This window comes from Hemibagrus wyckioides, linkage group LG24, assembly GCF_019097595.1.
Source record: "Hemibagrus wyckioides isolate EC202008001 linkage group LG24, SWU_Hwy_1.0, whole genome shotgun sequence".
NCBI classification, from domain to species: Eukaryota; Metazoa; Chordata; class Actinopteri; order Siluriformes; family Bagridae; genus Hemibagrus; species Hemibagrus wyckioides.
In genome coordinates, this window is record NC_080733.1 from 5,204,245 (window position 1) to 5,228,120 (window position 23,876).

At 38.5% G+C, this 23,876-nt stretch overlaps 1 protein-coding gene across 2 annotated transcripts; it reads right to left on the reverse strand.

Moving 5' to 3' along the window:
• Window positions 1-2,015: 2,015 nt before the first annotated feature.
• Window positions 2,016-23,557, reverse strand: slc29a4a (solute carrier family 29 member 4a). 2 transcript variants are annotated; one of them, XM_058377245.1, is made up of 12 exons: window positions 23,372-23,557; window positions 22,754-22,822; window positions 20,119-20,365; window positions 19,284-19,415; window positions 18,961-19,074; window positions 11,272-11,400; window positions 11,053-11,127; window positions 9,716-9,981; window positions 7,624-7,753; window positions 6,380-6,567; window positions 5,984-6,224; window positions 2,016-2,585 (listed from the first exon to the last, which is right to left on the reverse strand). In XM_058377245.1, exons 3-12 carry the CDS (start codon window positions 20,279-20,281, stop codon window positions 2,452-2,454), a joined length of 1,572 nt encoding a protein of 523 aa, XP_058233228.1. In that variant the 5' UTR covers window positions 20,282-20,365; window positions 22,754-22,822; window positions 23,372-23,557; the 3' UTR covers window positions 2,016-2,451. The 2 variants fall into 2 exon arrangements, with proteins under 2 accessions (XP_058233228.1, XP_058233227.1); XM_058377244.1 differs by having other exon boundaries at window positions 22,743-22,822.
• Between the last annotated feature and the right edge of the window lie 319 nt (window positions 23,558-23,876).

Genomic DNA, 23,876 nt, shown 5'->3' on the forward strand with positions numbered 1-23,876 from the left:
GTGTTTCATAAATATTTCCGTATTTATCTAGCCTACTATGAGCACTATATATTCATAGAAAAGTTCTAAAAACAACAACAACCCAAAATTGATTTGGGTTTTTTTTTTTTTTTTTGCACAAATATATTTCTATCTTCAAAGCAAATGTTGATATCAAACTCATTCCTGCTCTCTGTGATGCCCCAAGTGTGTGTTCATAAGTATCTAAAATTTGAAGGCGTTACCTTCACCCACTAAAATTCTGTGTAAGGTTATCCAACAGAGGGAAAAACACACGTCTCACACTGCAAGCCAGTGAGTCCTGACTCATTTTATATCAGACTCAAAGCCAGAACATCACTCATTTGCTTATATTTATTTAAAATGCCCCATAATTTGATTTCCATTCACTGGAATTTTCAGTGTACTGGTAAAAAGAGTTATTCTATCAATAGGGTGAATATTCATGAGCATTTATCTACACCTCTGTTACTGTACTGAAATAATTATGAGAGCCATAATTAAACAACAGGTTATGTGGTCCCTGGTCCCGGTGCTATAATAGTGAGGAGCACACACACACACACACACACACACACACTGCTATGGGGTACTACAAATACACTATACATGCAGTAATGCTTAGCTGAAACAATTCAAAAGACAAGCACTAGACTGTTAGAAATGATCTCACATCAGCACAAATTGTTCAGGCTGCTGTTTGACTATCGCATACTTATCAAAATGAGCAAACATGTGAAGGAGACTTCCAGGCTGAAAGACTCTGATTGCTTCTGGATGGATGTCTGAGTGCTGCAGTGTTCCCACACACTCCACATGCATACATTATTCAGGTATCTCATTATGAGGAACAAAGCAGATTTATGTAGTGTGACCCGATTGTTTGCACAAGTAATTGCGGAGGAACCAAGCGAAAAGAGCTGGTCCTGATGTTCTAAGCTTAAAAATTCAATATAATAAAAACTGCTTATGTTTAATTAAGTGTGAAGTTCAGAGTCGCAGCAGAAATGTTGTGCAACAGCGCCATCTTCTGGCCAGAAAACGGTATTCCGCATCAGAGTCAAAATTCAGTGTATAGTACAGATTGTACATGTAAATTTTATTAAGTAGATTTTTTTTTTTTTTTTAAAGATTAGATGGACTATTGTGTGACATAAATATTATTTAACCCATTAGGAACCTGGCTCATTCATCTTGCAGTATTTTATTCAATAACTACAGTGTAAATTATTAGTAATTAATAGGAAGCGTTGGGGTGAAGTATTAAGTCTGGACTCAGTGACAGCTCCTGGTTTAATGGGTTAAAGGCATTATCAGATTAGTCTAGAAATAATTATATATGATTTGTTTTCTATTTACAAAACCATGCGTAATAAACGTTTTGTTTGGGATAATTAATTAACATTGTACACTGATCAGGCATAACATTATGACTACCTGCCTAATATTGTGTTGGTCCAACTTTTGCTGCCAAAACAGCCCTGACCCGTCATGCACTGTGTATTCTGACACCTTTCTATCAGAACCAGCATTAACTTCTTCAGCAATTTGAGCAACAGTAGCTCGTCTGTTGGATCGGATCACACAGGCCAGTCTTTGCTCCCCACGTGCATCAGTGAGCCTTGGCCACCCATGACCCTGTCGCCGGTTCACCACTGTTCCTTCCTTGGACCACTTTTGATAGATACTGACCACTGCAGACCGGAAACACCCCACAAGAGCTGCAGTTTTGGAGATGCTCTGATCCAGAGGTCTAGCCATCACAATTTGGCCCTTCATCAAACTCGCTCAAATCCTTACACTTGTCCATTTTTCCTGCTTCTATCACATCAACTTTGAGGACAAAATGTTCACTTGCTGCCTAATATATCCCACCCACTAACAGGTGCCATGATGAGGAGATAATCAGTGTTGTGCCTGCTCGGTGTATGTGTACAGTAAATGTAATACATTTTTACAACTGCATTCATATGAAAAGGCATTCAATTTCGATCCAGAACCATGAATGAAATCAATAAAATGTACAAAAAAGCTTTTATTCGTCGAGGTTCACATTCAGTTGCTTTAGCAAAAGAGGTCCGACATTCATTACACAATTAAAGACGATACAGATTTTTAAGATTTGTTTAAAGATTTGGGGTTTTCACCTTTATCCAACAAATCACCAAGAGAAGGCAAGAGGAGAACATCAAGGCAGAATTCACCACAGGACATGAGCCACACAACTCCCTCCTTCTGAAGCTAGACTTATACCTTTATATAACATAAATAAACAACACAATCAAGCATAGATACAGGTCTTTAGTGTTGGCAGGAATTTTACCTACGTTACTACATTCAGAAGTGCACCGCAGTACAGCTGGGACAAAGTAAACAGAGTTTTTGATTTGCTACTTGTGGAATTTGGTAAGAGAATTTAATCAGATTGGTGAAAATGTGCTGCAGGGCTTCTTAGTACCCCTGGGTGAAGTTCAAACCGGTTTCGGAGTGGAAGCCCGAGCCTGGGACAGTGAAACGGTAGGCAGCATAGGCAACTACTGATCCCAGCATCAGTCCAGCCATGTAGGATACAGTCATGGTGTTTCCTGGAAAAAAGAGTAAGCAGGGTTTTAGAGATATAGATATAGATAGAAAGAGAGAGAGAGAGAGAGAGAGAGAGAGAGAGAAAGCCTCTTTTTTCCTGGAAAAAAGAGTAAGCAGGGTTTTAGAGATATAGATATAGATATAGATAGAAAGAGAGAGAGAGAGAGAGAGAGAGAGAGAGAGAGAGAAAGAGAGAGAGAGAGAAAGCCTCTTTTAAGCACCGTTTTAGAGATATAGATATAGATATAGATATAGATAGATAGAAAGAGAGAGAGAGAGAGAGAGAGAGAGAGACTCTTTTTTCCTGGAAAAAAGAGTAAACAGGGTTTTAGAGATATAGATATAGATATAGATATAGATATAGATAGATAGAAAGAGAGAGAGAGAGAGAGAGAGAGAGAGAGAGACTCTTTTTTCCTGGAAAAAAAGAGTAAGCAGGGTTTTAGAGATATAGATATAGATATAGATATAGATATAGATATAGATAGATAGAAAGAGAGAGAGAGAGAGAGAGAGAGAGAGAGAGAGAGAGACTCTTTTTTCCTGGAAAAAAGAGTAAGCAGGGTTTTAGAGATATAGATATAGACAGAGAGAGAGAGAGAGAGAGAGTGTGTGTGTGTGTGTGTAGTTGTGTGTGTGTGTGTGTTTGGAAAATATTCAGACCTCTTCACTTTAACACACTTTATTGTTATAGAGACCAATATATTATTTAATTAAAATGGATCACTTTTACTTTTTTCCCCATAAAGACAAAAGGAAAACAAGTTCACAAATTGATTTAAAAACTAATCTCATTTAGATAAGTGCACTGAAAAACAGTTTACCAAATTTACTTAATTCAGACGTGTACATCGGATCCTCGTGATTACACTGTTACATTAACACGATTTGTTTTCTACAGTCTGAATGATGTGATCATGTATTCTGAATAAAATCAAACTCTACACCACATCACACCTGAAGCGAGGACGGAACCCAACCACAGCCACATTACTGCTATTGCACCACACGTTTCAGCTGTGGTAATGAAATATTATAGCTATTCCTTCCTGTTAGTGCCAATAGCTTCTCAAGATGTCATGCACTCATCTGCACATATATTACACACACACAGTATGTGCTTTATTCATAATATATTCATATTCATATTATCAGTCAATATATTTTATTCACCTGCTGTATTTTTTATTTTATTTATGTTTCTATGTTCTAGACCATTAATTCCTTTAATTTTATTTTATTTTATTTTTAAATTCCATTTTATTTTTTATTATGTTCTTACTATTCTATTCTATTCCATTTAACTCTATTTTATAACAGAGTTGTAAAAATCATTTCATAGCATGCCGCAGTGACTTCAGAGATGTTTTGTGCTTCGGCTGGGCCGCTCAGGGACATTTAGAGACGTAATCCAGAGACATTTTATTGTATATGTCAGGTCTTTGTGCTAAAAGGTGAACCTTCACCCATTAAAAACCTCTCTGTATTTGGCTGCATTTGTCCTTCTGTCAGTTCTGACCAGTCCCTGCTGCTGAGAAATACCTGCATAGCATGATGCTACCATAATCATGCTTCACTGCAGTGATGGTGTGTGCCAGCTGACGAGCAGCACCTTGTTTTCACCAGATATTATAAAGATGAACCTTAAAGGTCAGCCTAAATGTTAAAAGTTAGTTTTTTCATTTTTTTAAATTCCTCATGCTTTCAAAGTCCAATAAGTGCCTGTCATATGGCTTTTACTCAGGTGCTTCAGCAGGACCTGATGATCAAGATAATTTGAGCTGATTGTCTTTCTTTCAGGGAAGATCTCTGCAGAGAACCCCTGAAGCTTCATTAGTTTGGCCGTTGGGTTTTTATTGCTTCACCTTCGAGAATTTCAGTCCAAAGGTGTTCAGTGGGGTTTAGGTCAGGACTCTTAAGTTTTTCTACACCAATGTTGGTGAACCATGTCTTCATGGAGCTCTCTTTGTGCTCAGGTGCACTGTCATGATGGAACATGTTTAGTTTTCTTAGTTCCAGTGAAAGGGAACTGTAATCCTACAACATTAATCAGGTGTCCAAAAACTTTTGGCCATCTAGTGTATTTCACTTTTTTTTTTTTTTTTTTAAACAAAAATCTATATCAAGTGGGCAAAAAGTGAAGAGGCCTGAATGCTTTTTGAACTCGGTGTAGATACAGACAGAGCTATAGATATGAGCGCAAAGGTTTGAATCCACCACTGCGTCTCTATTGGTGTCATTAATATCTATTTTACAATTTATCCACAAAAAGACAAAAATCTGAGAGAAACTGTGGGGGAAAAAATATCAAAAGAAAGAAATCAAAGTTTTGCCAAAGGTCTTTCAGTCTCCAGAGCAGATTCGAAGATGATATCTGGCAGAGCTTTAACAGATCCATCAAGAAGATTGAACAAAAAATCGGCCAAACAATCTAAGTTAGAGCAGAGATGTCAGGAGGAATATCAGACTGAATGTTACGTCCGAGAGGAATCGAGAGTTCTTCAGTGGGTACAAAAGAGATTGGAGGCAGTTATTAAAGCAAAGGGTAAGCATACAGATTATTAAACCCGATTAATATCATACTATTATTATAGGGGGATACAAACTTTTATCTGATATTTGGGGAGTTTTAATGATTAATATCTACATATTATGATGAAAGAAATAATGATTCTAATTCATGGTAAAATAAATGGAAAATAAATGTCTTTAGTTTGTCTTAGGGGTGTGCAAATTTTGCACTCGAATGTATGTAGGTCCCAAAAGTATAATTTCTTGGTAATACATATGCTACAATATTTTTAAAAAAATAAACCCATAAATGCGAAGCATTGTCAAAAGTCTGTTCTGTTATGCTGTATGCTATTTTGTTGGCACAAGTATTTAGGTTAATTGTCCCCTTAGAGCGAAGGGTCACTTTAAACAAAACAAGGTCATTCAGACGGATCACATTTATCCTCTAAGTAAACATTTCTATTCAGATGTGAGTGAGCTCTTCCAGTATGACTCCGCCACATTCGCAGGACTCGAGGGCTTACTGAATGGTGTAATGAGAATGAAAATATTCAACATCATATACTACGGCTTTCACAGACCCCCAGATTTCAACCCAGATTAATTTGCTACTATCATCATGAAAACATCAGTTGAATATCTTATTATTATTTGTTAATATCTATTAAACATATCACTGGTCAAACTACTAAAGCTGTTTTATCTAGTTTCTTTCCCTTTATTTTGTCACCCAAGCCACTGAGTTATAAGTTCCTGGAGTTGTTAGAGAGCAGCACTGCACCACTGCACTGCTCTGCTCTGCTCTAATTTATATAATGCTAGCTTGGGTGTATAGTCTTTACAGGAACCATTAGCATACACAATTATTTAAAAGCATCAGATTTACCTGCTAGCTCCCTCTGCTCAGGTGGCACTTTTCCAGCAGCCTGAATCATGGGTACGCTACCGAAGTAACCATTGGTGATTCCCATAAGGAGGGAGAAGACACAAGGCCATGCCGGGTGACAGAGTGTAGGCTTTGGCACAGGATACACACACATGATGAAGAGAGGGATAAAGACCACCCTTATGCAGGAGAAAAACAGCAGGCGCACCCCGTTCCACTCATAAGGCAAAGCGGCCAAGATCTACACACAAGCACAGTTCAGTAAACACTCATTTCCTGTGCAAGTACATAATGTGCCTCATCTAAACTACTTGAATTGAATAATCATGATTAAGAACAAATTTGAAAATGAGGCGTATTATTCAACAATTTTCTTCTTTTTTTTCAGGAGCTCACTTTGCCAACAAAGTCGGACATGTTGAAGATGGCCATGATGAGGATGGGGAGCCATTCTCCCAGTGTGGCGTTGCGGATCTCAGACTCCAGGCCGGGAAACAGGCACAGTGTGATGAAGTAGGTGACAGCAATAGACAACATGTAGGGCCAAATCACACGAGCAACCACATACCGATGCAGGATCATATCTGAAAAGCAGCAGGTAAACTAAATGTAACAAAGCTCTGGAAAGTTTTTATTATAAATCCATTTTATTGTGAATTAATCTAGTCTAAAAATAGATCATAATTTGACTGGATGCTTGTCTATAACAAGCAATCCATTACTAGAGATGTACAGGTTAGATACTGAAACACTGGAACTCTAACAATATCAGACGCCACTGACATTCACTATACAGACAAAAGTATACAGACATCTGATATATGTGGTTTAGTTCCTGTTATAATAATCTCCTCTCTTCTCTTCTGTGAAGGTTTTCCACTAGATGTTAGACTGTGGCTGTGGGGATTAGTGATCATTCAGCAACAAGGGCCTTAGTGAGATCAGACACTGGTGTTGTAAGAGTGAGGAGGTCTTCGGTGTTCCAGTTCATCCCAAAGATGTTCAGTGGGGTTGAGTCAGAGTCAAGGCTCAAACCATGTCTTCATGGAGCTCTGTGCTTTGTGCACAGGGGCATTGTCATGCTGGATCAAGGTCTGAGAGAAAATTGTAAAGCTACAGCATGCAAAGATATTCTATACAATTGTGTGCTTCCACATTTGTTGCAGATTTTGGGGAATAACCACATAAGGGTGTAATCATCAGATATCCTCATACCTTTGGCCATATAATGTATTTTCTGTTAATAAAGTGGGTGATGTTGATAGACCTAACACAGTTATATATGAATAGAAGAACATCTGGCTGAAGATGTTTTGCGTCAGTAAATTAAAGCTTGCAGAGAGCAGACTTGGTAGCTGGCATGATGTCAACACTGAATGCGTGCTGAATGATATTCAGAGCTTTAAAATTGATACCATAATTTAAAAAAGGGATCTATTAATAGCAAGTAACTAATACTCTGCAGCTAATCTGTTTTTTTGTAAAGAGCTATTTGTTGTTCTTAAATAGACAAATTAATGTGTGTGTTTATTACGCAGTTTGTGCTTATTAATGGTGCATTTTATATACTTCATATAAACTGTAGACCACAAAAAAAAAACCTATGATTATTGTGCTAGAGTTCCTTGTTATGATCTTACCCTTGATGCCTGGCCAGCTCCTTTTTATCTTCATCTTAGGCACATCAAATCTCACATATGTGCTGCTGCCACTGTAGTCTGGTTCTGCACTGCCATCTTCAGCAGGAGAAACACCCACTGCACCATTGTCCTTGACATCAGAGAGAGATGACGTTAGTCTGATGTTTACTGTAAGCCATTGCAGCTATGCAGAAATAGCAATAGGGAGGGGAAGCCTGGATTTTTTTTTTTACTAAGGTATTAATTCTGCACCATTTTAAATACTGTAAAACACAAACGTTAGAAAAAGGCAATGAAAGAACTGCTGATACCAATGAGAGCACAGATCAGACACGCTTCACCGTGCTAGAGGATATAGTGGATCCGGCTGTTATGCATTTCCCTGAGACGAGTTAGCAGCTCTGCAGGGGCCAGTGAAGAGGACCATTACTTGATTAAGTGCAAGGCTACGCCAATAAAGCCACTCTCTTTAATTTGTTGAAATTGAAATGGGCGTTGGAGTATGGCTAAAGTCTTATTCACAAAAACGGGAAAAAATAGCATATTATATATATATATATATATATATATATATATATATATATATATATATATATATATATATATATAATATGCTATTTTTTCCCGTTTTTGTGAATATATATATATATATATATTTCATTTTCTGTAGAATAGTACATTGTTCTTGTCATGTTTCTTCCTCGTCTCTAGAAGAAATGGAAACCTCGTGTTTGTTTTTGTGTGAGTGGATTTTACTAAGCCTTTATTCATCCAAAAAGCTCTCCGCCCAAATATGAGCACATATCGGGCATAACAAACACAGTTATTAGTATTCTGTCTGTCAGCTACAGAAACGACGATGTTGTGCTGAAATGCTTATGCAAATGTGAAAAAACAGCATCTAACAGTAAATCACTCTTTCACTCTCTCTCTCTCTCTCTCTCTCTCTCTCTCTCTGCTATAGAGCAACATTCACCACAATCAAGCCAATGGACCTGAACAAACGGCAGGAAGAACCGAACGACTTTCAAGAAAACACCCATCTGGTTAAGTCTAAAGGGATTTTCCTTTCATGGCCCATTTCATTTGATGAAAGCTAAAAAAAAACAGACATTATGCTATAATAACATTACAATATGTTTGAATCTCAAACTGATTTCTAAGCAATAAATAAGTGAAATGAGGTAAACATACTTGTTGGAAGCCCAGACTTGTTTGTTTGCTGATTATTGGACAATAGATAATATACATCGCTTAATGCTGCACACATTCACTGATTTTTTTAAGCAGAATAAAAGTTAAAGTAGTTCATTGTTTATCTTGTAGACACTAAAGCATGGTCCCTGAGTCCCAGTATTAACAAATACTGTAGTTGTAACGACCTACGTTTTTAAAAGCAGCAACATTATGCGATATTATAATGCAGCTATTATTTATATATGGATTTCTACATTCTGCTGATTTATTTTATGAACACAGAGCACAAAGAATAAAGGCTTTGAAAGACACAATGTCTATACTATACTGCTATGATGTAACTCTCATAGTAGCTCCCAGGGCACGCTGAACTACATTTCCCATCAGCCCTAGTGTGTCACATATCCTAATCGCCTGCATCTCTGCCTCATTTTCATCATGATATAAAGTCCTGTGTTTCCATGTCTCATAAGCTAAATGCTCTCTGTTTAGTTTCATGGTTCATAGATTTAGTTGTTTTTTTTGCACTTCATACATTAAAAACCCTGCACTCGCATCTCAACTGGATCCTAAACTGGATCCTGACAACAATACGACAACAAAATCCACATAAAAACACGTATCACAGATAAAACTGTGTCAGTAAAAATGTACATGCCATACAATACAAAAAAAGACATACGATTAACAAGTCATCCGTGAATAAGAAAGCATAATTCAAAGCCACTTTAAACCATACCAAGCTCCAGTCTAGAGTCTAGATGCTCAAACTAATAAACATGTTTAACAAACTTTCCTTTCAAAGACACAGAAAAACAAATAAAAGCTTTTCCCAGATACATCCTGCCCTCCAAAGCTTCCCTCAGCTTAACGATGCCTATAACTGCGCACTTACGAATCTCACGTCCTCTGTTATGACGTCATGGTGGACGTGGTACTGGTTGCCGTGGTGTGTTCGGTCTTTGGGGTGGCTCAAGCCTTGACGTGCCAGGCTGGTGTAGTAGCGCACGAATCGTGTCCTGCGCACCAGCAGATGCAAAATGAAACACATCAGCTCCATGCTGATGGAGATGAGGAAGAAGATGATGGTGTTTTTCCTCTCGTCTTTAATCAGCAGCTTGGTGAAGATCCGACTGAGTGAAATGATCACGCCTGCAGTACCTGAGAAAGAAAGCACGTATACACGGTATACTGGGTCTGAGACGTATGCAACAGCAATGCTTTAAATATCTCAGCTGAACGTGTACTAGTAATTTAGCCATAATTCAATAATGAGGTTTATATTGATATTTTATCATGTCCGAAGCAACACTTCATTCACACCCTACTAACAACCTGTTTAGAAAGTTTTATCTAACAATGTGTAGACTAATTATAAAGAGATAAGCAAAACATGCTGTTCTTTAACAAATAAAATATAAACTATCTGTATGAAGGCGTTTATTTAACAATCATGGGCACATTTTCAGGGTGTCTGCTTGTTATACAGATACATTGGAGATGTTTTGAGCTTTCTAGTTTCTTTGTAATATAAAAAGAGGCCTTTTGTGCCTTAGAAACTTTAAGTGAGAGAATAAAGAGAAGGCTGGTGAGGAGAAGACTGTTTAAAACTGTTATAGAATAAAAGGTAACAGGACCTTAATTGTCCTGTGGATGTTTCACAACATTAACTGTAACTAAAAATGGCTGAAAATCAAGTGTTTTATCATTAAAAAAAAAAATGAATAATTGCAAGTGTTAGCAAATCGCTGTAGTGCAAGTCAGTTCCTCTAGGATTTTGCAATTTTGCAAAGATGCCTGTGATATTCAGAGGAGCTTGACGTTTTTCAAAATTACTGCAGATTTTCTGCAAATTGAAGACCATTCAGCGAAAGCTTTCTTCTATTCACGCGTGAAACATGACCACAGCTATCTTAGAAAGTCATTTCATATGTCGGAGTTTAAAAGAAGAATCCTGTGCTTGCAATTTCACCAATTCAAATAGTTTTTCCTCAAAGAAAAGGCACAAATTTCTTTGCAAGTTGTATTGGAAATTTAGAAAGAGAAAAAAAGCAGCAGTAAAATCAAGCATTTTAGGCCACAACAATCATTAAAAAGAACTCTGTGGGGGACGGTACAAAAGAAATAATACACTTTGGGATGTGCTGTGATAGAAAAAACAATAATCCTCTTCAGCCACTTTCCTACAACGGCGCATTTATTCCCGACATCAATCATACTGGATTATCTTACTTTCTCCAGTCATTACTCCTTGTGTGTAGCGTTTTGGAAGCATTCCCATGTAACCATAGAAACTGGACTGCTGCACTGTAGACAAATCAGACAAACAATCAGACTAGCAGCATAATTACAGTACAGATACAGTACATCAAACACCTTCAGGAAAGGTGAACTGAATAAGATGGTGCTGTCTTTACGCCACATCTGCTCCCTCTAAAGTGTAATCAGTACCTGTGCATCCAAATGCCACAACACCCACAGATATTAGGTTGAGGGCGTACGCCTGGTTGGTGGTAAACTTCTCCAGCCACACATCAAATATGCTGACAAAAAGCAGCGGCCCGAGCGCAAAGAGGTAACCTGGAAGAAATGACATTTATTTCACTTTATTCTTACAATATAAAGATTTTACAGCATCTATTAGGACTGACTGTATATCTTTAAAATGTCCTAGATTTACTGAATGTGATTTTTTTAAGAACAAGAAGCTAGCAAACTGAATCTTTTCATCCTTTCTGGAAAATAATTTAAGTCAAGTCAAGTAGCTTTTATTGTCATTTCAACCACATATAGCTGATGCAGTACACAGTGGAATGAGACAACGTTTCTCCAGGACCCTGGTGCTATATAAAACAACATACACTGATCAGGCATAACATTGAGCAATGGAAGAAGGTGGCCTGGTCTGAAGAATCATGTTTTCTTTTACATCATGTGGATGGCCGGGTGACACCAGGATGCACTATGGGAAGAAGGCAAGCTGGCGGAGGTAGTGTCATGCTTTGGGCAATGTTCGCTGGGAAACCTAGGGTCCTGCCATCCATGTGGATGTTACTTTGACACATACCAACTACCTAAGCATTGTTGCAGACTGTGCATGGAAACGGTATTCCCTGATAGCTGTGGCCTCTTTCAGCAGGATAATGCACCGTGCCACAAAGCAAAAATGTTTCAGGAATGGTTTGATGAGCACAACAACGAGTTGATTTGGCCTCCAAATTCCCCAGATCTCAATCCAATCGAGCATGTGGGACGTGCTCAAGTCCAATCCATGGAGGCCCCACCTCTTAACTTACAGGATTGAAAGGATCTACTGCTAATTTCTTAGTGCCAAATACCACAGCAGGGATCTAGTGGAGTCTATGCCTTGATGGCTTAGTGGTCATAATGTTATGGCTGATCAGTGTAGAGCTACACAAAAGAACACAGAGCTAAAAACTTAAAGTAATATATGCCACATAAAGTGCATCTTGTGCAAACATAGTGTAAACACTACAAGACAAAATACAGGGCAAACAGACAATACAAAACACTACAGGACAGATACACAAAATACACAAAATAGCACCAAACAGTATACATTCTGTTTAATATAGAGTACATTATGCAAAAGATAAGAGAATTGTAAACAAAGAGGGTTCTTGTAAACATATACTGTATACACTTGTGTAATAGCAGCAATTGGTGTTGAAATGTGGTGTGCAAAATAGGCAACTGGAGTGCTAAGACAGCATGTTCCTAGTTTCAATATGGGTGGTGCTACAGACATGGAAATATATTGATTGAGTGTTTGAGTGTGTGTTTGAGTTCGGTACAGTTCAGTTCGGTTCACATAGTTGAGTGTGTGTGAGATTAATGATTAATTAATGACAAAGATCCAAAGTTATGGCTTCTTTCCCCAAGTAGTGGCTGTGTTTGAAATGACATCCCTGTGTACTGCTAATGCACACGTCACTGTTACTGTGCGCTAAAGACTAAGTGTGTAGCAATAAATCTATATTTATTGAGTGCTCAAAATATTGCAACACGTCACAAACTCTGCTTCACTGTGGCCCTTGAACATGAGCACCACAGACTCCCAGCATCCAGCTGCACTCCACGCTTACAATCAACATCTGTCTAAAGGTTTTCACCTGTGTTTCATTATGTATGTTTGGTTTAGCGCTCTTTATAAGCATCTTTCACACTTTCTCAAGTATATTTTCTGTTCTTGTCCATCTGTGACGTTGTGACATTTATAGAGGCTGCCTATTGCTACTGATTTTTGGATTTGTTTGTTCCCTGATCTTGACTCTGACCTTCCCTAGCCTGTTGTGTTAAACCTCTTCTAGCCTGATTGACCTGTGCCTGTTTGACCCTGCTCTTTGCTCATTTCAGAGTTTTCAATCAGATCTCTAATATTTTGGCTTTTCTAATTTTTGTTGCGTTTTTTCGAAACACTTGCATCCAGTCTCCAAGCATATACTTTACGTATACTCGACACATAGCCGCTTTTCTTATTCGGATGTAAACCGAAGTGGGCGTGGTCTATTCAGGAAGGGTTTTTTCACTATGTGCTGGAAACACTGGAAACCACTAAAAATCTGTGCTGCTAGAAAAAGAAGACTTTTTTTCATTCTCAAATTATAACAACAATTAGCAATTTGCAGCACATTTCATTCAGCTCCTGAACCAGATACCCCGTGAAACTCTGTGGCAAGCTTCAAATCTAATTTGACTGAATAAACATCATCATTATTTTTAAAAGTCTTTCCCAAGTCAATAAATTCTTATTTAGGCTATGGTTATGCTACAACTATAGTCATCATATACCAGATTTAATTCATTTTTTAGGTTTGTTATATTCTAGGCAGATCCACTAATCTTCAGAATCTCCTATATATCTGGGACAAACTCTCAGCATTTCATTATAAACCCTGTATGATTTTCAGAGACGATTTTCTTTTGATCTTCATACAGAAAAATAAATTACAAATTTTACACTATTTTTTAAGTGGATTAAATGATTATTTTGTTGGCTATCCCTGCAGAGATACTCACCATATGTATGCTATGCAGCCACATACACAACAAACTGTCATGCACTGTGTATTCTGACACCTTTCTATCAGAACCAGCATTAAGTCTGGACTCAGTGACAGCTCCTGGTTTAATGGGTTAAAGGCATTATCAGATTAGTCTAGAAATAATTATATATGATTTGTCTTCTATTTACAAAACCATGCGTGATAAACGTTTTGTCTGGGATAATTAATTAACATTGTACACTGATCAGGCATAACATTATGACCACCTGCCTAATATTGTGTTGGTCCTCCTTTTGCTGCCAAAACAGCCCTGACCCGTCATGCACTGTGTATTCTGACCCCTTTCTATCAGAACCAGCATTAACTTCTTCAGCAATTTGAGCAACAGTAGATCGTCTGTTGGATCGGCTCACACGGGCCAGCCTTCACTCCCGACGTGCATCAATGAGCCTTGACTGCCCATGACCCTGTCTCTGGTTCACCACTGTTCCTTTCTTGGACCACTTTTGATAGATACTGACCACTGCAGACTGGGAACACCCCACAAGAGCTGCAGTTTTGGAGATGCTCTGATCCAGTGGTCTAGCCATCACAATTTGGCCCTTCGTCAAACGTCAAAATTTTTCCTGCTTCTAACATCAACTTTGAGGACAAAATGTTCAATATATCCCACCCACTAACAGGTGCCATGATGAGGAGATACTCAGTGTTACTCACTTCACCTGTCAGTGATCATAATGTTATTCCTGATCGGTGTATGATTTTAATTAGGAATTGTTAATTATAATGTTGTTGATGTTATCACAGTTGACTTATCCCCCATGTGACACACATCTGTTTTTTTTTTGTTCGTTTGAGTTAAGGTGGGAATTTTGTTGAAACCTGACAACATTCTGCACAAGGTTTTCAGAGCTGCACCAGTAAAGCCTTTATGCTACCTTTTTTATTCTAATTTCTTTCTGAAACCTATTTGTTAAAGCCATCTTAAATCTTTCAAGAAAAAAGGCAAAAAGAATTACAACAAAACTAGTTACTTTCATACCTAATAACCCTAATGACTATTTTTCAGCTCTAAATTTGTTTAGACTGCATTTTCTGTTCATTTTTTATAATATATTTTCATCTTCAGTTAAACTTTCCTTTCACTGTAATATGCCATATGGCAGAACGATCGTTTGCTGTAACTACCTGAATGTTCCTGTCAGTCAAAGTCACATTCAGTATGAGGTTAGAGTGCTTCAGTTTTTTCTGTGGAATATTTTCACGGTTACTGCAAAGCAAAACGTGTTTAATTTTAGTGGTTAAAGGTGAAAATTATGCTTTGAGGTGCTAGAGAAAAGCTTAATGGCAGTCAAAAAAATGCTTTGGCTTTAATTATGCCACAGGAAAACAGGAATTTAATCATTGGTATTAGCAAATTATTAGTAGAACACACAGTCATACCCAGCTAATAGCTTAAAAAGCAACTGAGAACAATATTGTAGAAACATGTAATGTAACATATTCCTAAAAGTGTCAGAGATGTAAGTAAACTGAAAATGAAGCCTCAATTAAAAATGCAATAAATATAACATCACACTGTGAGTAGTAGGAAAAGGTGTTACTATTCATCAGCACCTATTAAAATAAACATGGTGTTTTGTTGGAAGGAAGTACACCATGAAGACGGCTCTGGTGCATAAAGAGAAATGTCCTGAACTCAGCTGTCTCTGATCAATCATGCTACATTACATGCAGCTGGTCCAGACTCCCTGCACATGAGAAATAACCAGCACTCTGTTCACTGCGCACTACAGTTCAGGGATTTGATGGAACACTTTTTTAATATTTCTCCTAATTTAACTGCTCTGAAACAAAATAAGATTTTAAGTTTTCCAGAAAACTGCATCGACAGCATTTGTGAAAACCTGCCAGAACATTTGTTTTGTATGTGATAACGGTCCTGGCCGATATGCTGTTATGTGGGTGTAATGCAATGACTTATAGAGCAAGGGAATCCAAATGGGAGGCTGCTGTGGTATGAACAGAATATAAGACTGAATTCAGCCTTTAGGCAAATGTGGTGTACAATAAGGTTACTCACTCACTATATATAGTATGACCTAGTAGCAGCAGCATTTATATCACAGATAGATATATATATATATGTAGAGAGAGAGAGAGAGAGAGAGAGAGAGAGAGAGAGAGAGAGAGAAAGAGAGAGAGAGAGAGAGTTATATAGATAAATAGAGAAAAAGATAGGTAGACAGACAGACAGACAGACAGACAGACAGACAGACAGATAGATAGATAGATAGATAGATAGATAGATAGATAGATAGATAGAGAAATAAGGAGAGAGTTATATAGATAAATAGAGAAAGAGATAGGTAGACAGACAGACAGACAGACAGACAGACAGACAGACAGACAGACAGATAGATAGATAGATAGATAGATAGATAGATAGATAGATAGATAGATAGATAGATAGATAGATAGATAGAGAAAGAAGGAGAGAGTTATATAGATAAACAGAGAAAAAGTGAGACAGATAGATAGATGGATGGATGGATGGATGGATGGATGGATGGATGGATAGATAGATAGATAGATAGATAGATAGATAGATAGATAGATAGATAGATAGATAGATAGATAGATAGATAGAGAAAGAAGGAGAGAGTTATATAGATAAACAGAGAAAAAGTGAGATAGACAGATAGATAGATGGATGGATGGATGGATGGATGGATAGATAGATAGATAGATAGATAGATAGATAGATAGATAGATAGATAGATAGATAGATAGATAGATAGATAGATAGATAGATAGATAGTACAGAAGAAATGTATGTACTGCTGAATAAATCTAATTCCCGTCTCTCAGTATGTTAGAATAACCTTTTGGCTAGCAACCGAGAAGATCAGTTTAAAAATAGTGACTACAGAAATGATGAAGATAAAGAAAATGAGTCAGACAGCTCAGGCCATTCTTCCCCAAGGCCGTTCAGACCCTCAACTAGGATAATAAGTAGAACCTGGACTTTTTCTGGACTCGTCTGATCAACACACACTACCTCTCACGCACCTCTGGTCCAGCATGTATTGCTCTACGTCTGTTGCACACATCAGCACATCTGCACTTTACCCACCACAGTCATACTGTTCTACCACTAATCTGCATTCATAGCTCCATATTTATTTATTTTATATATACTTTCTTCCCTTTCCCACCTGTATAGTTGATTCTATTGTCATTTTAATAATATTCAATTCTTAGTATATTATATATTGACTTATTGATCCTATTTTTATTGCGGCCATGTCGTACTGTGTATTGTTGTGTATGTGACAAATAAAATTGGAATTTGAATTAGACTGCAGTCATTTAATGCATTTTCTAATAAAAGGATCAATTACAAAATCCTTTTCATCGCTACTGACCAGTCCATCGATTGGCTTTCAGTAGAACCGATAATATGATGCAGACATCTCACGAGGTTGGATGGCGTTGTAAAGCTTTTCTTTTATTCTCTTCCAGATTTCTCTCTTTTTTACATCAGCGTTTATAAAATGTGCCAAGAATTTACTTTCTCAGTTCTGACAGTCAGTTATCCTATGTTGTGTGCATCCACATAGCCTGCTATTGTTAGCTTGAGGAGTCAAAATGGTAGCCTGGAGAAACATCAAATCTGGCATGCTTGAGAGGTTTAGCAGTAATTGTGTACACAACTACTGAGATGTGTAAAGCTAGGATTTATTGCTTTAAATGAGTTGCTTAAATCTTAAAAAAAGCTTCATGATTTATTGTTAGATTCAGTCATATCAGCAATTCAACATATACTATAAATCCTGTGCAATGTGCATCTCATCTACTGTTGTTTTTCCCCCCTATGCATTAGTCAGTTGAATATCTGGGGTCAGTATGGGTGCCCTGACTGGTCTGTGGCTGTGCAACCCCATACTCAACAAACTGTGATACACTGTGTATTCTGACACCTTTCTATAAGAACCAGCATTAACTGTTAGCAACAGTAGCTCATCTGTTGGATCAGACCACACGGTCCAGCCTTCTCTCCCCACATGCATCAGTGAGCCTTGGCCGGCCATGACCCTGTCGCCGGTTCACCACTGTTCCTTCCTAGGACCACTTTTGATAGATACTGACCACTGCAGACCGGGAACACCCCACAAGAGCTGCAGTATTGGAGAGGCTCTGATCCAGTCGTCTGTCACAATTTGGCTCTTTATCAAACTCACTCAAATCCTTACACTTGCCCATTTTTCCTGCTTCTAACATCAACTTTGAGGACAAAATGTTGACTTGCTGCCTAATATATCCCACCCACTAACAGGTGCCATGATGAGGAGATCATCAGTGTCATTCACGTCACCTCTCACTGCTCATTATATTATGCCTGATCAGTGTATAAATATACAGTAACTACGGGTCTCTGGATCATATTTTGTTCCTGATATCTCCAGCGAAAAGATTTTTTTTAATTCCATGATGCCTGCAGCTTTACACAATGCAAAAGAAACATTAATGTATGTTATTAAGGAAGATGTCTGATGCCTTGTATTCTTTTCTCACTCTAGGGTCTATGCGCTGCTTTGGTGATCCTTCACACATACAAGCATAATAACACTGTCTCCATCCAGAAACAACTGCATCTTAATGTGGCGCCTGGAAGCAGAAGCTGAGTTACATATGAAATGTGTAATAGGTGTAGCTTATAGGGGAATGAGTAAGAGACACATATATAGAAATGTGAATGTGACACTGCTTATATAATAATAACGATGTTTCACGGAAAAAGAGGCACACTTTCTCATGGAAATGCGAGGCGTTGTTTTTTTTTTTTTAAATGAATCGACTCTTTTATATGCTACACCTCTCCCCTGCTCTTCACCCAGCGCTGGTTCAGCAGAAGTCTGTGGATGTTAGTGCTGAGGACTGACATGGCTGGTGGAGTGAGATGAGAAGATGAAAGCCCCTCCTCCCTCATCCCTCCTCACGTAGCGCCAGCATTCTTTCAGGTCAATACACCGCCTCCTCCCAGCTTTGTGTGTGTGTGAGTGTGTGTGTGTGTGTGTGTGTGTGTGTGTGTGTGCGTAAACAGACTTACCCACAGTAATCCTGGTGTGCAGGCTGAGCATCTCCACCAGGACATTGTTCAGTACCACCGCAACGAGAGCCACGAGAATATATGTCAGGCTCATGTCGAACACAATGGATGTCCCTGGAAAGCACAAAAGCCATAAAGTCACGACCTCAAATCCCACCACTAATCACGTATCTTATCAGAGGTCTTTCTGCACTGAACAATGGGGAGCGAATCACAGTGACAATCAGTCTAATGACATTTCAAAAGCCATTCAGCGTTCTTACACCCGCCGGAATACATTTAAGGGATATAATAATGAGCTATACATAAAATCAAAGCTGTACCTTTGAATTTATGATGGAGGTAGTCCACGTCTGTGATGAAGCTATTGTAAGGTAACAGGAAGCCAACTCCAGCCAGCAGCATAGCAAAATAAATTCCATGATAGCGATCATCCGGAATCGGTTCCTCTAACACTGAAGATAAACCAACAGAAATAATAAAAGACACATAGGCATGCACGTGTGATGCATTCGGATGCTGTATGAACCTCTCAGCATCGTAGAGTCAGCTTTTGTTTATGCGTGATGCATAATGTAATCTTTGAGCATTGTTAATATTTCAATCTCTCTTTTCTTTACTGTTATGGAACATTTATGTTACTGAGATGATGCGACTTACACCAGGTCACTTATTTTGCCTTCCCACTGGGAAAAGGAAGTGGAATATTTAATAGCATACCTTCTACAATTCCCTGTTTGGTAAAACATATATAGCTGTCTATATGCATGTAGGTTATGTATTATATGGCACGCATAAAGACTTGCCAAGTGTCTATCTATGTATACAGAGACATGAAACCCTCTGGAATGCATATTCAGTGACTTTAAAGCACGACAGTTGCAGAGTATCCCTTTCACACCAACGCGAGCACTCTCACACCAATGATTTACTTAATGCAGCTTTCTAGTCAGTGTCTTATCTAAGCTAACAAGGTTAGCTCCTGCTATTACACAGCAGGTGATATAACCTTCTCTGAAGTTTGACCTCAGGCCTGGAACATGCCGTTTGTATCCAAACACATAACACAATTTATCCAATTTGCAGCGACTGTGGTTTTGTGCCCTGAGTGATATCAATCTCCAGGCAGGAGAGCAGTTATATAAGGGAGCCTCTTACCAGGCTCAGAGAGAGCCAGCACCCCTTTGTCAGGAATGTCTTTGCCTTGGCAGTCCTCTTCCTCTAGCTGATAGCTCTCGAAGCTGAAGCTCATCACCACGTTGCCCTCTGGGGTCTGGGCCGGGGTGGCCGGTTTGCGCCTCTCCACTCCTCTAGAGCCCATGGTCTGGTCCTCAGACAGCCTGAGCTGTCACGGCTGTCACAGTTACTGACGCCTTGTTTGGTGGAAACGGAAATGTGGTCGGCTCTGTGTAGATATCACATACACTGATATAAGCCTCGTAGCTCAGCTTTCTCTTACAACACATGCTTATATAATCATCAAGAGAAACCTTTTAAATATATAGATTTTGAAGACACATTGAGAGTCACAGGAATATCCTCAAGCTGTTGTTAATATTACATTTACAGCATGACGGGGGCAAAAAACCCTAACAAAGCTTCTGAGCCATATAGAGCTCTGCATGATTCAGTGGCTAAGGAGCATAACAACTGCAGATTAAATTTAAATAATGTAATCCTGTTTGGCAGAGCCAGGAGGGGGTAAAAAGAGAGAGAGAGAACTCTAGTGAAGGAGCATAGCAGCATAGTAAAAGCATCAAAAGCCTGGAGTCACTGTCTACATATTCTTTTGTTACTTTACATTTCAATAAGCACTGCCTGTATAGACGCTCTTCTAAAAGACATTTTCCTTTCTCGTCTGATAATAATCCATTAGAATACAACCAGCACTACAACATCATTTATCTAAGCAGCACTGAAAGCGTCGATTAATTCTGAATTAATGCAAATGTAGGTTTGCTGTGAACCTGCAGCATCTAACGAGAGCATACCAGATATTAGGCTTTCAATTTGAACACATATTCCCTGAATGCAAATCAGGCAATTATATTAAAATGGGGTGAGTCATTTGGGTACAATAGATGTAAGCCATTATCGTATATGCTAATAATATTTGCAATAGACCGATTGAGTCTGAAAGCCAGTGTTTGAGTGCTTGGACCAAGGATTTGAGCATGGATCAAGGTAAAGTGCAACATGTTGGCAATATTGGCATTGTTTTCTTCCAAGGAATGTGACAGAATTATTCATAAGCTACTGCTGGATAAATTCTTCTTTAGAATCTGGACTGTATTTGAATGCCTCTAGAATAAAATTTTATTAAAAACATTAGTGTGTTAAAATCATGACCCATGAGGACTCGATGAAACGATGAAAACACCCTCTTTGACTCCTACTCGGAAACTTGGGAAGAGCTCAACAATCCCAGTTTCAGTGCCTGATGCCATATAAACACGCCTGCTCAGAGCATCAGCTGTAAGCAACACAGCACTCTTTTACATTTCAATGTGTTATACTGTATATGCTTGTATTTGCTTTAGAGCCATCAACACACATCACTCATCACACACACAAATTACCTCACCTAAATGTCACATTGACCTAAATCCATATCCAAGTTGCTTAGTGAACACACCCATTGTTAAAAGCCACGTATGAATGGCTCCATGTTTTTTTTCCTTCTTTGAAGCTCAAACCTGCCAATCTCCCACTTCCCACCTGAATACTCAGCTCAGCTACTGTCTCTATTCATTTCACTAATTAATACATGATTTATTGTGGTAATTAATGATAACTAAATAATAATGAGTTATAACAAAATAATAAAAGCTGTAGTGTAGTGGGTAGTGTTGCTCCATCACAGATCTTGAGCTTGGGCTACTGTCTGTGTGGAGTTTCACATGTTGTCCCTGTATTCAAGTGGGTTTCCTCTGGGTTGTCCAGTTTCCTCCCATATCTCAAATACATGCTAGATTGCTTACTCTAAATTGCTCCTAGTTGTGAGAGAGGGTGTGAATGTTTGTGTGTGAATGTGTGTGTGTGTGTCTCTCTGTGTGTGCATGGTGCCCTGAACTGGACCGGCATTCCATTTCAAAGTGTATTCCTGCCTCGTTCCTGGTGTTTCCGGAGGTAGGCTCTGGATCCAATGCAACCCTGAACCAGCATAAAGCGCTCAGGAATGAATTAATGGATGGATGGATGGATGGATGGATGGATGGATGGATTAATGAATGAATGAATGGATGGATGGATGGATGGATGGATGGCTTAATGTAAGAACGAATAAATATAATGCCTCTAGATTAACTTGGGTGCAAACTTACAGAACATACTCTGCAGACTCTTATAACTATTGCTCTATTTAGTTGCACTGTAATTATTGAGTAAGTCACAGTGGTGACTAATCAATATACTCTAAAATGAATAGCTCGATAATAAGCCAAGGGGGTTTGGGGTGTTAAATGAGCTATTACAACAGAAACCTGTGACATGATGGTTAAACATGTTCAAAATAGACATTTATAGATGATTTAGAAACTGAAACGTGAAGGCAGTCTCTCTCTCTCTCTCACACACACACACACACACACAAACATACACAAACATGTCCTTGCGATTCTAACCAAATTCCCCACTGCAGTCAACAACTTAGTTATATTGCATTGTCATATCCACCTCTCACTGCATTCGAGCAGGCTATCAAGTCTGTCACCATAGTGGTTCTTGTTGTGTGACAACAGAAAGAAGCGCAAATAAGATAACAGGGTCATAAAGAACAGCACCTGGCAAACACCTGTGCCTGAAGTCACAATTGTCATCCGAAAGGCAAGCTCTTTCACAGCCAGAGAACATCTGTCCTCCTCTGGAAAAGACACAGAAACATAACCAAGTCATGCATTAATATGCCTGATGGACCACCAAAAAACTAACTAGTTGCTCTTCTGGATATGATTAGGTGAATAATTAGTGCCTGTGTGGAATAATAAAGCCGTGATGAGGACATTAGCAGTTTGACAGTTGGCGAAAATATTAGCTGGAGTAATTAAAGACAATATTAGCTGGAGTCATTAATTAACCTGATGATGAAGTCAAAATATGTGTCGACAAATATAGTTTTTCCGAAAGTATAGTGATGTATACTGCAATAATTTTTTTATATTCAAACAATTTATGCCGACAAATACAATAACATAATCTACATGTCGAAAGATAATAGCCGAAAAAATAATTTCCCCATCGCACATCAGCTGGAACACTGAAATACTGAAATACATTATGCAGTAGCTTTGTGTTGTTCCTTACTGCAGGAGAAACACGCTTTTAAAGACTGGAGACGCTGAAATGCTGCGTCTACATCCCCATAACACACCGTGCCGTGCACAGATAAGAGAAACAACAGGTTTAAGCTCACCCGACAGGAATTAGACGACTTCTTAGCACACGCTAAATCTTTTAAATCCACCATCTTGGCCCATAACGTGTTGTTTGTTTGTTTGTTGTTGTTTTTTATCAGATGTGCTGTCGCGTTTTACTCGGATGCATTGAGGTGGTCTCTGGGAGCAGCAGCATTATAGATGCGCGCGCGCGCACGCACACACACACACACACACACACACACACAGAAAGAGAGAGAGAGAGAGAGAGAGAGGCTGCCACTATCCCTCCCTTCCACCCTCAAAAAGGAAAACCACCATTTCAGCCACAGTCAATTCAGCAGGTTAGAGAAGATATAAAGCATGGCTGTTCTCTTTAAGCTAGATTAGAACAGAATATTAGACATAGAGTCTCATACTATTGTGCTACACTAGTATCTTGACCATAGCAAACAGCTTAGAATATAGTCACATCAGAGACATTTCAAGCCAAATGGTGGACAATTAAGAAAGAAAGAAAAAAATGTAATCTAGGCATACACT

Bases quoted from the DNA above. Each gene is read 5' to 3' on its own strand.
- slc29a4a (XM_058377245.1), bottom strand. From the start codon at position 20,281: ATGGGCTCTAGAGGAGTGGAGAGGCGCAAACCGGCCACCCCGGCCCAG. The intron at 19,075-19,283 runs GTACAGCTTTGA...TGTGCTTTCCAG, and splicing joins CCTCCATCATAAATTCAAAG to GGACATCCATTGTGTTCGAC. The intron at 9,982-11,052 runs GTAAGATAATCC...TTTCTTTCTCAG, and splicing joins AGGAGTAATGACTGGAGAAA to GTACTGCAGGCGTGATCATT.